The 14,551-nt window shown below is 44.6% G+C and overlaps 1 protein-coding gene across 2 annotated transcripts in view; it reads left to right on the top strand.

The window, feature by feature from the left end:
• TRIO (trio Rho guanine nucleotide exchange factor) overlaps positions 1-13,357 on the top strand; it is a 452,008-nt gene extending 438,651 nt beyond the window's left edge. For both annotated transcript variants that reach the window (XM_045004406.1, XM_045004407.1), the window contains exons 54-57: positions 1,920-1,998; positions 7,783-7,983; positions 9,454-9,592; positions 11,141-13,357. In XM_045004406.1, coding sequence (XP_044860341.1) covers positions 1,920-1,998; positions 7,783-7,983; positions 9,454-9,592; positions 11,141-11,683 — 962 coding nt within the window. In that variant the 3' untranslated portion in view covers positions 11,684-13,357. The remainder of the gene's footprint in view (positions 1-1,919; positions 1,999-7,782; positions 7,984-9,453; positions 9,593-11,140) is intronic.
• Positions 13,358-14,551: the final 1,194 nt, after the last annotated feature.

Below are 14,551 nucleotides of genomic sequence, written 5' to 3'. Positions count from 1 at the left end.
GTGCTCTGGTGGAGCAGCCTGGGACCCCCGCTGGTGCCAAGGGGGATGGGGGGTTGGCAGGCTCCCTGTCCGGCTTCTCAGAAGCGGCAACATGTCCCTAAGCAACTTGCTCCATACACTGCCAGCTCCACAGCTCCCATTGGCTGGGAACTGCAGCCAATGGGAGCTGCGGGGGCGGAGGCAGCGCGTGGAGCTAGGAGCTGATGGAGGGACATGTTGCTGCTTCTTGGAAGTTCCCCCAAGGTAAGCGCTGCCTAGAGCCCTCACCCCCTCCCGTGCCCCAGCCCTTATCCCCCTCCTGAACTCCTCATACTGCTGCTGGGGGGAGGAAGGGGATGGTGGCCCGAGACTGCCCCAGTAGCAGATGGTGCAACTGGCCCAGGGGTTGCCTGAGCTGCTCAGGCAGCCCTGGAGCCAGCTGCACCAGCCGCTCAGAAGTCACAGAAAGTCACAGAACCCATGTTTGGTACTTGGGCATGATGGAGGAGCCCGGGATCTAACAACACACCCAAGTTACATACCTGCATTTACAAATCGCAGTTGCACTCCCTCGATAAAGGACTCCAATATACGTCCCACCTATTCTTCTGGCTGCTTCTTCAAACCCACCAAGATTATGTCACACTTGTGCAAATAAGTCACAGCCAGCTAGCCCTTATCTAAGCTTGAAATTATATATTAAAAAGGTTTTACTCCACTGTTCTGTCAGCATACTTGAGTGCACTGCAGCCAATGTTGCCTCACTCATGCTTCCAGCCACTTCATTTGCAATTCATGTATGGGAATGCATCCTCAGCACAGAGGAATGATAGCCCACAGTTAGCTTCTGGGCTCTTGGAGAGATGAAAACAGAGCCACTCAAGAACAATTCCACTCGCCCCTGCCTGGATCTGTAAGCCAATAAAAGAAGCTTCATAAGCAATGGTATCAAAAGCTGCTGCAGATTAAAAAAAAATCAGTGTAGAAACGTCATCCATTTATTTACAGTTAAAATAAAATAATCAGAAATTGCACTGGTTGCACTACCTATCCCACACTTGCACTAGCAATCCTGCACTGTGGTGTAATCAGGGTCAAGGAAATCTTAGAACTCAAGGAACTGCTAGTGTCCCTGCCACAACTTTCTTGATGACCTTGCCCAAAAATGGGAGATTGGATACCAGTCAACAGTAAGCCAGATGGCAACATCAAGCGTTGGTTTCTGGACCATTAGCCTCACAGTGACAGCCAGCATCCCTATTCCTCCTCAGCTCCTTGAAGGGAAATGCTGACAGTTTCAATAAACAGGGGCTCAGAGCCTCTCCCCATTATGCTTCACCAGCCCATAAAGACAAGATTCCAACTCCTAGGTTGTAGGACAGAGCACCTGTATTTCTGCAGGGCCACAGCATGTGACCTTAAAATCTGTCACAGTTCTTCAGACTCATGTGAGACTTCAATCACCAGCCCTGTAGCCAACTTCTTGCATCATCTTTTTCAGGTTACTTATGTGATGACCTGTAGGACAAAGCCAGAGGAGAAGGGCATTTACAGGCCATTAAAATATTATTTTTTTCTCCATTATGAAAATGAAGTCCTACCAAACCATCACGAGTGGTCAATGAGAAGAGCAACCTTATCCCTCAAGGGTGCCTGAAAATCACTGACACCACATAAACAGGCCTGTTGCCCTTCCAGGATATATGCATCCCAATTTCAAACCAAAAAAGACAATGGTCAATCCGTGATGGAGGAGTATTCATCCTTCCAAAATCCACTCCCAAATAATGCATGATTTCCAGAGTTTGTCCAGCCTACAGCCACCTGAAACAGTCCCATGGTTGTCATGGCAGTTGTGAAATTCTGAGGAGTATCCCTTTTTAATATGGCGGAAAAAAAATTTTTGTACTAGAAATAATTCTACTTGTCTTTCCTTTAAGGTCCTGGAAGTGATGGGATCATGGTAATCTGGAAAGACAACTTTGATTCCGTGTACAGTGAAGTGGCTGAACTTGGCAGGTATGACTTACTCATGCCATTTCACTGTGGAGGTTGGAAAGTTCAGCCAGTGTGTATGTTAGGGTACGTCTACACTACAAGACTATTTCGAATCTACTTAATTCGAATTTGTGGAATCGACCTTATGAAGTCGAATTTGTGTATCCACACTAAATACACTAATTCGACTGTCTGAGTCCACAGTAACGGGGCCAGCGTCGACTTTGGAAGCGGTGCACTGTGGGAAGCTATCCCACAGTTCCCGCACTCCCCGCTGCCCATTGGAATGCTGGGTAGAGCCCCCAATGCCTGCTGGGGGAAAAAATGTGTCGAGGGTGGTTTTGGGTAACTGTCATCATTGAACCGTCAATCACGCCCTCCCTCCCTCCCTCCCTGAAAGCGCCTGCGGGCAATCTGTTCGTGCACTTTTCTGCTCAGTGACAGTGCGGGCGCCACAGCACTGCGAGCACGGAGCCCGCTGCAGTTATGGCCGTTGTCAACTCCTCGCACCTTATCGTCCACCTCTTCCACAGTCAGCTGCTGAGAAATAGGGCTACTTTTCAATGGTGCTGCGAGCACTGGTGGACCATGGGGGACGTTTTACCAACATCAACGTCGGGTGGCCAGGCAAAGTTCATGACGTGCTTGTTTTCAGGAACTCTGGTCTGTTTAGACGCCTGCAGGAAGGTAGTTTCTTCCCGGACCACAAAATAAGTCTTGGGGATGTGCAGATGCCTATAGTGATCATCGGGGACCCAGCCTACGCGCTAATGCCCTGGCTCGTGAAGCTCTGTGCAGGCGCCTTGCACAGCGACAAGGAACTCTTCAAGTACCAGCGAGCAGTGAGCAGCGTGACCTGTGACTGTTCAGTTTCTTTACAGAGAAGCTGAACCTGCCCCTGTTTCTTTACCAAGTTACTGTTGACTAGCATCTGCAGTTACATACCCCGCCCACCCCGCTTCCCCAACTTCCAACACACGTATAAAAATAAAATACATGTTCCACTGTAACTTTACAAAGGTTTCTTTGTTGATGACTTTGCGTTACAGGGTTGAAACTGGGACACGGACTGTGCTGGGTAGGGTGTGCGGTGATGTAAAGACCGCCTGTAAACTCGAGGAATGACAGGCTCTTGCTCCCAGAGCGGTCTGCAGTGCCGGACTGGATGTTTCAACGGAGCCTGCCATCCCTCCTTTTTGGGACTCTGTGTGCGTGGGCTATGTGGCCTTTTGGTGGGGGAGGATGGATACAGATTCCTCTGCTGCGTGGCTCTGTGGTCCAGGACAGGGACCGTTGCATGAGATCTGTAACCCCCCTCCTCCGCTACAAAGTCACGTACCCCCCCACCCACACAGAACCTGCAAACCACCTCCTATACCAACCAGGGTGTGTACTGACTGCAGTGTGTGTGTGACCTGCTGCTGATCCTGCCCCCATGTCTGTACCCTGGTAAAGGTGATTGTCCTGTCAAATTACCAACCCCCTTTCCCCCCTTCAAACACAGTCTCCTCTAAAAGAACATGACGGAAAAAGTAATTAACAGAAAAGTATTTTTTATTATCAACTAGACAGTTAGGGGATGAAACTGGGATGTGGGCTTGGGTGAGGCGGGAAGGAAAGGACTTCTCAAAAATTAGGCTATGAGAGCTTTTCGGTACTTGAGCACTCTGCTGGGGTGCAGTGACAGTTTACACGGCCTCTGGCGCCCCTCCTTCTGGTTATTTTGGGTGAGGGGGGTATGGGACTTCGTGGCGGGGGAGGGCGGTTGCAGATACACTGCAGGGGGGCTCTGTCCTCCTGCCTGAGGTCCTGCAGAACATGCACAAGGCGCAGGAGCATGTCCGTTTGCTCCCTCATTAGTCCAAGCAGCGTTTGAGTCGACTGCTTGTCTTCCTCACGCCACCTCTCCTCCCATTCGCTGTGTGAGCGCTGGTACAGAGAGAGGGTCTCCCTCCACTGGCTCTGCTGGTCCGCCTCGTCTCGGGAGCACCCCCTAACTTCAGCGAACATCTCGTCCCGTCTTTTTCTTTCGCCGCCTAATCTTTGCCAGCCTCTGTGAGGGGGATGCTGTGGCAGGTCTGGAGACAGTCGAAGCTGTGTGATGGGAAAAAAGGAGTGAATTCCTTGCAAAGATAAATTTTGGCGAACAATGAACACAGTGTAGTCTGTCTCTGTGAATTCTGGGTTGAGATCCCAGTGCCTGATGGGGCAAAAACCATTTTCGCGGGTGGTTCTGGGTAAATGTCGTCAGTCATCCCTTCCTCCGGGAAAGCTACAGCAGACAATCATTTCAAGACCATTTTCCCTGGATTGCCCTGGCAGACGCCACAGCGTGGAAACCATGGAGCCTATTTTGCCTTTTGTGCCTGTCACCGTATGTGTACTAGATGCCGCTGACAGAGGCGGTCCAGCAGCGCTACACAGCAGAATGCTTTTGCTTTTGCATGATAGCAGAGATGGTTACCAGCCATACTGTACCATCTACCATACCATAAATTGGTAATAAGATGGGCATGGTTACCAGTCCTTTTGCACTGCGCCATTTGCTGCTGTCATAAGTGCCCCTGGCTGCTCTTAGCCATTCCCTCCTTTTTGGTATGTAAAAATAGAATCAGTCCTGCCTAGAATATGGGCAAGTGTACTAGAGAACCATTGTATCAGAGAACCAGAGAGCACAGCTGCTCTGTGTCAGATCCTGCATAGATTAATGCTATTCACAGGGGGTGCTCCTGCAACAACCCCACCTGTTCATTCCATTCTTCCCCAGCCTTCCTGGGCTACCATAGCATTGTCCCCCCACTTGTGTGATGAAGTAATAAAGAATGCAGGAATAAGACACAGTGCCTTGTTAGTGAGAAATGAGTGGAAGGCAGCCTCCAGTTGCTATGATAGTCCAGATAGGACATTAAGGAGTGTGTAGGAGAGGAGCCCAGCATCCTGCTGCTAGTCCAGGGGCAATTGAATCTTTTCTTTACACATGAAGGGTGGGTGGGGGCTGATGAAGCTCAGCCCCCTGTTGCTATGATGAGGACGGTTACCAGCCATACTGCACCATCTACCAGGAAAAATTAGGGCCAGGCGCCCTTGATCGACCTCACAGACGCTAGTACGCATGGTTACCAGTCCTTTTGCACTGCCCCATGTGCCAATAGGCTGATGATGAGGACGGATACCAGCCATATTGCACCATCAGCCATCCATAGCGTGGGGGGAGTGAGGATGTCGGTGTTCAGTGCTGCACCATCGCATCTATCTTCAGCATTCAGTAAAGATACGGTGACATGTAAAAGAGTCAACAGATGATTGTTTTCCCTTTCACTTCTGGGGGTGGGGGGTGTGCGTAAATTGCCAAGCTATGCCCTGACCCACCGTGGACACTGTGTTTGACCCTAGAAGCATTTGGAGCTCAGCCAAGAATGCAAATGCTTTTCGGAGACAGCAGGAACTGTGGGATACCTTGCGTCCTCAGTCCCCCCTCCCTCCATGAGCGTCCATTTGATTCTTTGGCTTTCCGTTACGCTCGTCACACAGCAGCGTGCTGAGTCTGTGCTATGCCGTCTGTCCGGAGTTTTTTGAAAAATACTCTGGACCAGGCGTAACATTACAGTAATTCCCCTAATTAGATGCAGGACTCTCCGAGTGAGATCACCCTGAGGACGGTCACTGAAGGAGATAGAGAGCGCATGCTGCGTGAAAGCCAGCACAAACCAGGGCCCTATGCAGCCGTGCTCGGGGAGGCAATGCTCCCTGAGTACCTCATGAAAGCCTCGCGCGGAAAAGTGTGCTGCCACGGAGCACCCAATAAGGCAGCTCTCCCCAGGAACCTCCTGCGGAGGCTTTTCGATTACCTCCAGGAGAGCTTCGTGGAGATCTCCCAGGAGGATTTCTGTTCTATCCCCATATATAGAGAGACCTCCTTTTCACATACTTCAGATTCCTGTTATATTAAGAATAAAAGTTTACATGGTTAAAGCACTTACCGAGTGATCCTTCCCCTGATTCAGGGTCCGGGTTAATGGCCGGGGACGGTTGGTAGGGGATCTCCGTGACGGTGATGAAGAGATCCTGGCTGTCGGGGAAACCAGCGTTGTAAGCGCTGTCGCCTGCCTCGTCCTCCACAAACCCTTCCTCATCTTCCCCGTCCGCGAACATCGCCGAGGAACTGGCCGTTGACACTGTCCCATCGTCAGAGTCCATGGTCGCTGGTGGGGCAGTGGTGGCAGGCTCCGTAGCGTCCGTTTGCCGCTTTGATTTTTTGGTAGCCTTGTCTGGGGTCCTTGATTTTCACGCGGCGCTGCGTTGCATCCCGGCTGTATCCTCTGTCTCTCATGGCTTTGGAGACCTTCTCGTAGGTCTTTCCATTCCGTTTTTTGGAGCGCAGCTCCGAAAGCACAGACTCCTCGCCCCACACAGCGATCAGATCCAAGAGTTCCCGGTCAGTCTATGCTGGGTCCCTCTTTCTATTCAGAGATTACATGAACTCCTCTGCTGGAGAGCTCTGCATCGCTGCTGGGCTCGCCCCGATGTCCAACCACGAAATGAGATTCTAACTGTCCAGACAGGAAAAGGAATTCAAATTTTCCCGGGACTTTTCCTGTGTGGCTGGTCAGAGCATCCAAGCTTGGACTGCTGTCCAGAGCGTCAACAGAGTGGTGCAGTGTGGGATAGCTCCCGGAGCTAGTAAGTTGGATTTGCATCCACACCTAGCCTAATTCGAGATAGCCATGTCGAATTTAGCGCTACTCCCCTCGTCCGGGTGGAGTACCGAATTCGAACTAAAGAGCCCTCTAGGTCGAATTAAACGGCTTCCTAGTGTGGACGGTTGAGCGGTTAATTCGAATTAACGCTGCTAAATTCGATTTAAAGTCCTAGTGTAGACCAGGCCTTAGTTTCTGAAGGGTGGAAGAGAAATGTCAAAATATGACATTGGTTCAGATTATTTCTTTATGAAATCTTCTTGAAATTTACAATTATTTCTCACAATGATCAATTGTTGGAGTCAAAAACAGAACACAGAATTGCTCACCCTGTGAAGAAAAAGTAACATAATGCTAAAATTCTGCCATAACTAAATGATGTAGCTTAAATACAAAAGCATTTTGTTTATGCTGAAACTTTACTCATGGGCTAAATTAGAGGGTGTATGCACTGCATGTGTTTTATGAAAAATTGTGCAAGTTCTCCAAATGATTGTACATACGTGCTCCATAAGATTGTACAGCACTACCTTAGTTAAGTATCTTAGTCTTTCCAACAAAATCCATTTGCATTACTTAGTCGTAGTACCCTAGAAAACAGATAAAATTCTGAGTTTACTTTTCTGGAAATTTAAAAGGATTTTTGGTAACAGCTAATTAGTTATCAAGAACAGCAGCAAAGAATCCTGTGGCACCTTATAGACTAACAGACGTTTTGCAGCATGAGCTTTCGTGGGTGAATACCCACTTCTGAAGACCCCCCACTCTTGAATTCAGCTGCTGTATACATGCCATACAAACCCAGAAGAAGTGGGTATTCACCCACGAAAGCTCATGCTGCAAAACGTCTGTTAGTCTATAAGGTGCCACAGGATTCTTTGCTGCTTTTACAGATCCAGACTAACACGGCTATCCCTCTGATACTTATCAAGAACAGTTTGCTAGACTGTTAATAATATTTAACGTCTTTGAATGTAGTCAAACTACTCTACTCTACTCATGTCCTATTGGACATAGCCATAACATTTGTCCTAATACAATTGTGTACAGTTTCTGGCTCTTTAGTACTGCCCTCAGCCAATTCTTTTCCTTTTTAATTGTTTTTCAGGGGCAGGTTTTCTGTTGTTAAGAAATGTGATCAGAAGGGAACCAAGCGAGCAGTGGCCACTAAGTTTGTGAACAAGAAGTTGATGAAACGAGACCAGGTTACCCATGAACTCGGAATCATGCAGAATCTCCAGCATCCCCAGCTCATTGGCCTTCTAGATACCTTTGAGACTTCCACCAGCTACATCTTAGTATTAGAGATGTGTGTGGGCTCTAAGTAACATCATGTTATGTATATGTGTAATCTTTATGCAACTGATTTCTTATGCCTGGGTATTGTAGTAGTTTGTGAATTATTTTGGAGAAGTTTAGGATTTCACAGAACTTCTAATGTGCTTACATCAAGTCCTGGAGGTCTCACATTCTGTTTTTAGAGATGGCAATACTGAAATGTTCTGCTTGTCCCTAATGGAAAGCAGAGGCCCTGGCTGTTCACAAGAACCAATTCCCCTAAGTAAAATCTCCTGTAAACAAGTTTGCATTGGAAGGGTTTGGTAAGGAGAGGACAGGAGGATCATTGCAATGCAGAACTGACCCTCTTAACAGCCTCCCTCTGAAATTATGTAAGTGGCTTTGGATGTGGTGAGAATAGGAGTGAGATGTGGATGGAGTAAATGTTCTAAAATGCTGATGTGCCTGGACTTCTCATCTCATCTCCATGTGTTGTTGTTCTCTTCCTGAAGCTGCAGTCTACACAGTTCAATATAAAAGCTGTACTGGGTGGTAGAAGAAGAAGTTCTTCCATAGCATCCTAATTAGGTCAACAATTCCATGCTTCCCTGTTCAGCACCCCTCCGCCCTCCTTCTCATGCTCATAAGGTTTTTTCTTCTGTATAAATGCAGCACAAGCATTAAAGGTTCCATGTGTACGTATGTTGACACACTGTTCAAAGTGGTTCAAAATGCATGTTCTCCACATGTCTAACATGAACATGGTGCTTGACTTTCAGAAGAGACTAATGGTTTTAGGTGCTTCAGCAGGTTATGAAAATGAGGCATCTTAAATGTTAGTGGCTCAGACTGGGCACCAAAAATGGAGGCACCATAATATTTTTATTACATTGTTGTGAGCTGCTTTCTGGGTTATCTTTAAGGTCTCTGTAGTAGAAAGTCAGTAGATTTAAAACTGTGCGAAATACATCAGGTGTCTTCAGTACTTAAACTGGAATTGGGATTTGCTGTGTTGCCCCAGTATAGTTTCAGTTAAATAAAACCATCCGTTCTAGAGCAGTGTTCTTGCACTGCCTGTATTCTACTAGTATTTTTTAAAATTCACAATCTAAGGAATGTACACATAAAAAATAACTAGTGTTGCGCAGTTTTATAGCATTTCTTTTATTTGGCAAAAATACTGCCTTTCCTTCTTTAGTGGTCCCCTTCTAAAATATGTTTCAGAATCGTAATCCTCACTTAACGGTGCTACATGATTAATGCAGACAGATTAATCCCAAGGGGCCTAGAATTTGTCATTTGACTTCAAGAAAAGTAAAGATTAAACTCCTAATGAGTAATGGGAGCCAGGGTTCACAAATAGTGAATTAATTGATGCTGTTGGTGAAGATAAGGACAGTTTAACTTGAAAATGCTTTTGAAACTTTAAAATGAGCAGATATATTTTTAAAATATTGCTATTTTAGTGTTGAAATGAAATGTAACTCTTGTACTTCAATAGGGCTGACCAGGGTCGCCTTCTAGACTGTGTTGTGCGATGGGGAAACCTCACTGAAGGGAAGATCAGGCTTTACCTGGGAGAGATTCTGGAAGCTGTGCAGTATCTTCACAACTGCAGAATAGCACACCTGGACCTAAAGGTGAGGTGCAGATGGGACTCCTGGAGTGTTACCAGAAGCGATTGCGAATTCTGGGGTGCAGCTGCATGCTACAGACAATCTGGGGTCTCCTAGCAATGGTTTCCTAGAATGGCCATTGAGAGCCATGCAACCTTTGCCTTGAGCCATGGAATGCTCCATCCAAGGTTACATGAAGTGGTGGGAATTGCTCCCCTGCCCATGCACCCCAAACTACTTTCTGTCACTGAAGCAGAAAGTCTTAACTTCCTCTGCATCTTCCTATTTTGCTTGTTAGCTGTTCGTGTTCGCCTTTGTTAGATTTTGTGTAATGCGCTGTTGATTTGTTTGCTTGGTTTTTGCCTGGGGAATTTGCTCTGTAGATCATTTTCTCCACTTGAAACAATAGAATCTATTGTGCAAATTGGGTTCAAGGATTGCTCTTCTTGTGGCTCCAAATTCTCCTTTTCTATTTTTTATACTCTGTCTGAGGTGCTTGGGTGAAGGGCTTCTGCTGGATCCTTGTTCCATCCATCTGGGTCTCACTGTTTGTATCTGATTGATTTTGATGGAAAAAGTCTTGAGGGTTTCAAGATGGATTTAAAACTTGTTACTGGCCCTTCCTCCCACCCAATCTTGGTTTAGATGGGGAAATCCGGTGCCAAGAGACCCTCTGTGCAAGCAGGGTCTGTTAGGCAGCAAGGGGCCTTGGAGTCAGTTCTGCAGATTTCATTCTTGATATGAAAAGAAGAGTTAAAAAGAGGCAGTACCATCATGCCCCAGAGTCCTACTCATGTTCAAAAAAAATTAATTAAAAAAATGGGCTTGATCTATGGCTGTTGTGAACCCAAAAAGTCAGAGCTTTCCAGTTGTTTCTGGGTTTGTATGGCATGTATACAGCAGCTGAATTCAAGAGTGGGGGGTCTACTTGAAATCCAGTTACAGGTAAGTAACTTTTTTCTTTAATTCAAAATACAATAAAGATTCCACCTTCCCTCATTGCTTTTAGGAGGTGCTTGTAAGAGTTCCTGTGGTTTCCACAGAGTGGCTCTAAAAGACTGATTTTAAACTTCAGCTCAGTTCAACTGCTTCTATATTGTAAAATAAATGGCAACCCAAGGACATGTAAATGTTAAAGGACTCTTTTATGTTGGAAAAAAAATCTTTAACTTGCTACTCTAGTCTTCAAATATGTGCTATTTATTGTTTTTCTGTGTCAGAAGGCAAGTAGTCAATGAGTGTTATATACAGGGTTCCAGTTTTTCTGTGGAGCTTTGCAGAACTCTTGTGAGTTTTTGCCAACTTAGGCAGGACTGTGTCATGACTGTGTGAGAACCTAAAACTTGATGATCACATGTTGCAAGATGCTGCAGACTCTTGCAGGATTGTTTGAAGAGCTTGATAGAATGGTGTAGGAGCTTTGTGGAGCTAACCATGGTAACCCACTAGCTTGTAAATGTTTGCTGTGCTCACCAACTGACCCTGCTGTTTGGGAAGCAGTAAACTAGGGCTTTAGATGTGTGCTAGACTTATTTGAAAAATGGATATGATTTTTCTCTTTGTATTTTCTAGCCTGAAAACATTCTGGTGGATCAGAGCTCAGCTAAGCCAACAATAAAACTGGCTGACTTTGGAGATGCCGTCCAGCTCAATACCACCTATTATATCCACCAGTTACTTGGGAACCCAGAGTTTGCAGCTCCTGAAATTATCCTCGGAAATCCTGTCTCCCTCACCTCAGATGTTTGGAGCATTGGAGTGCTCACATATGTCCTTCTCAGTGGCGTCTCTCCTTTCCTGGATGAAAGTGTAGAGGAAACTTGCCTGAATATTTGCCGCTTAGACTTTAGTTTCCCAGATGACTACTTCAAAGGAGTTAGCCAAAAGGCCAAAGATTTTGTATGTTTCCTACTTCAGGATGACCCAGCTAAGCGTCCTTCTGCTGCATTGGCCCTTCAAGAGCAATGGCTGCAGCTGGGGAATAGCAAAAATGTTGACAGCATTGACATATCCAGACTGACTTCGTTCATTGAGCGGCGAAAACACCAGAATGATGTTCGACCCATTCGTAGCATTAAAAACTTCTTACAGAGCAGGCTCTTGCCAAGAGTTTGACCTCGCTTGAAATTCTCTCTCATTCTCTTTCACCTGCCAATCAGACTGGAGATAGAAATCTCCTGCCAATCAGCTGTTGACTTGAATTTTGGAGAAAAAAAACAAATGGAGCCAATCAGCTGCTAGAATGTTTGTGTGAAAATGCATTCCAAGTAAACCTGCACACTTGGGACTAGCAATGCAAACTACGCTGAGGTGGAGGCCTATAGCATTGTACTCTGTGAAAGGCAGTCAAGAGCGTTACAGTAACAGTATTTTATTCAGGTTTCTGCAAAAAACAAAAAAAAACACTTTTTTAAAAAAACAGATGAATAGAATTTTGCAAATGAACTGATCTATCATTTTCAAGATTTGTTCAAGGAAATAGATGCCTATGTTCAAAGCACTGGTATTAACGAACAAACAAAGACAAATATCAAATCACACCTGGAGAAGACTCACCACATTGGCTGCCCATTGATATGGCCTCCATTGATGTCCGTTTTTCACTTGGTCCTAGAGCTTTCCAGTTGCCTCACCTGTATGTATCTCACATAGCAGTGCACTGAGATCAGACTCTGCTTTTAAGTGCATCCAACCTCAAAATTTTTGCATACAAATAGAATGAAACGTTTTGCTCTGATAAAATGTAGGCCTTACTTGTATATAGACTGTTACCTGCCTTCGGTCTGTAATTTTTCTTCCCCTCTCCCTCCTCCCTAAATGGTGGTATACCACTGTGCGGGTCTTCAGTTCAGGTCAGCCCTCGCTGTCCCATTCGAAAAGGACTTTGGGTTGGTGCCCAGCCTGCCAATCTGATTGTCGAGCAGTATACAGCAGGATGAAAATACTGTAAATGCACTCATTGGGGATTTTGTTTGATTTCATATCATGTGCAATGTTGTGGCTTTAACATTTTATGCAACTATTTATGAGGACCTCTGTTGTAACTGTAATAAATATATAGAAAAAGCACATACTTAGTACGGCGAGCTTTATGGTTTTGTTTGTGTGTTTGGGGTTTCTGGGCAGGTGAGGGAGGGAATATTGTATCACACTGTCGTTATTAGTTTAAGATGAGATTTTAGCTAACAACTTAGTAAAGAATCTAGTGAGTTTTAAGGATTGTAAATAAATAAATTAGATATTCATAACCCAGATCACAAACTGGATAAGAAATAGGGTGACATTTTTTAAAAATTTATTATTATATTATTCAAAATGCCAAAGTATTACTTTCCCTTAATCAGTCTCAACATTTACTACTTTTTAGAATTTTCAAATCTGCGTTTACTGCTTTCTGTACAAAAACTGAATGAATTTTTTGCTCTTTGGTGAAGAAATACATCCAAGCAGTAGTGGTTGTAAGACCTGACACGTAATGTAATTGTGTCTTATGTAACTGTTTTTAAGATTGTGGTAATATTAACATGTGATGAAATATTTAAAAAGACAGATGGTTTTCTGTGCATCAAGGAGTTCACATGGATGTGTTGTCGTCTATGTTTCTCTGTGCAAAATGCCATGTTTAAATAAGGAAACTAAGCCTGCAACCCACACTAGTTAGATATATGGGTCTTAAGCCATAAACTGGCTTTGGTTAGTTTTAAGCTTTGCCGCTTCCATTGTATTCTATTTATTCCTTTTTGTTTGTTTTTTGTTTGTTTTGTAAAGTTGTACAGAAACTTTTTAAAAGAAAATTGAATTCAAAACTGGATGTGTATTCGTACCAACCTCATAACATTTTGTTCGTGTTTATTTTCCTCTATTATTTCAGTTAAATTTTTACTTTATTTTGCATGTATATTTCTTTGTACAGTGACGTTATGTGTTTAAACAGTATGATGTGATGTAAATATTTTATTTTGCCATCAGTTATTTTAAAAAAAAATTAAACATATTTGACATATTTGTCTGATCTCTCTTGTTTTAAGACCTTATGATCTAGGTCTTCCTATATTTCAGTGGTGGTCTGCACTGAAGCTATGGCAATAGTTCACTGCTATAGAATGATATTTAAATTGCCTATTTTAAAAGCCGGGAGTATGCCTCACAAAATACCGTTTGCCCTTACTTATAGGTGTTGAGTGCTTTGCGGTACCCTAGTCGTCCTGCGTGATTGGATAATTTGATTAGCTACCTTTCTGGGACCTGTTTGTCACTGCATTGTACACCTTTAGAGCAACTGTGGATACAACAGTTGCAGCCAGACTTCACCCAATTAAAGGCCATGTTGCCAATTTATCAAGAAACCAAAGAACCAAAACGAAATCATATAAAATCTGGAGCATGCTACCCATGAGGAAAAATCATTTTCATCTAAGGATGGTTTCATTATTGCTGATATAACTCCATCTAGATCCTTTAAGGGATTCAGGTAGAAAGCTTTTGAATATGTACATTTCTTGTCCTTACCTTAGTTGCAATTCAAAGATGAATTTAAAGGTCAGTAACTCAATATGTTGCACTCCTGCATATCAGTGCACTGAATTCCTGATTTTCAGGATTGTCTATTGTCCAGCTTCAAAAACCAGTTTTCTCTCTCTTCCTTGCACCCACTTCCCTTCCCCGCACAATTTGCCATGGAAATCCCAGAGATAAAAATACAGACTATTCAGAGATCTATCTGAAACAGCCTGAAGTCTCCTCTATGGTATGAAAATGAAATACCCCATCCCAACCTGTTGTTTCTATTAGAAACGCTCAAGCTCCTTGCTGCTCTGTGATTACGCATCTGCCCCTTTTCTTGTTGAGCAGGAAAATGGATTAGGCCCGGCAATAAACCCCAATGGGGCAGATGATTAACCCAAGTAGAGTATGTGTAGACATTACTCACCTGGTGGGTTTCAGTGACAAAAATCTGTTCCTTTAAATTAATATTAGTGGCAG

The sequence above is a fragment of the Mauremys mutica genome, chromosome 2, assembly GCF_020497125.1.
Source record: "Mauremys mutica isolate MM-2020 ecotype Southern chromosome 2, ASM2049712v1, whole genome shotgun sequence".
NCBI lineage: Eukaryota > Metazoa > Chordata > Testudines > Geoemydidae > Mauremys > Mauremys mutica.
This window is presented reverse-complemented; position numbering and strand designations above follow the sequence as displayed.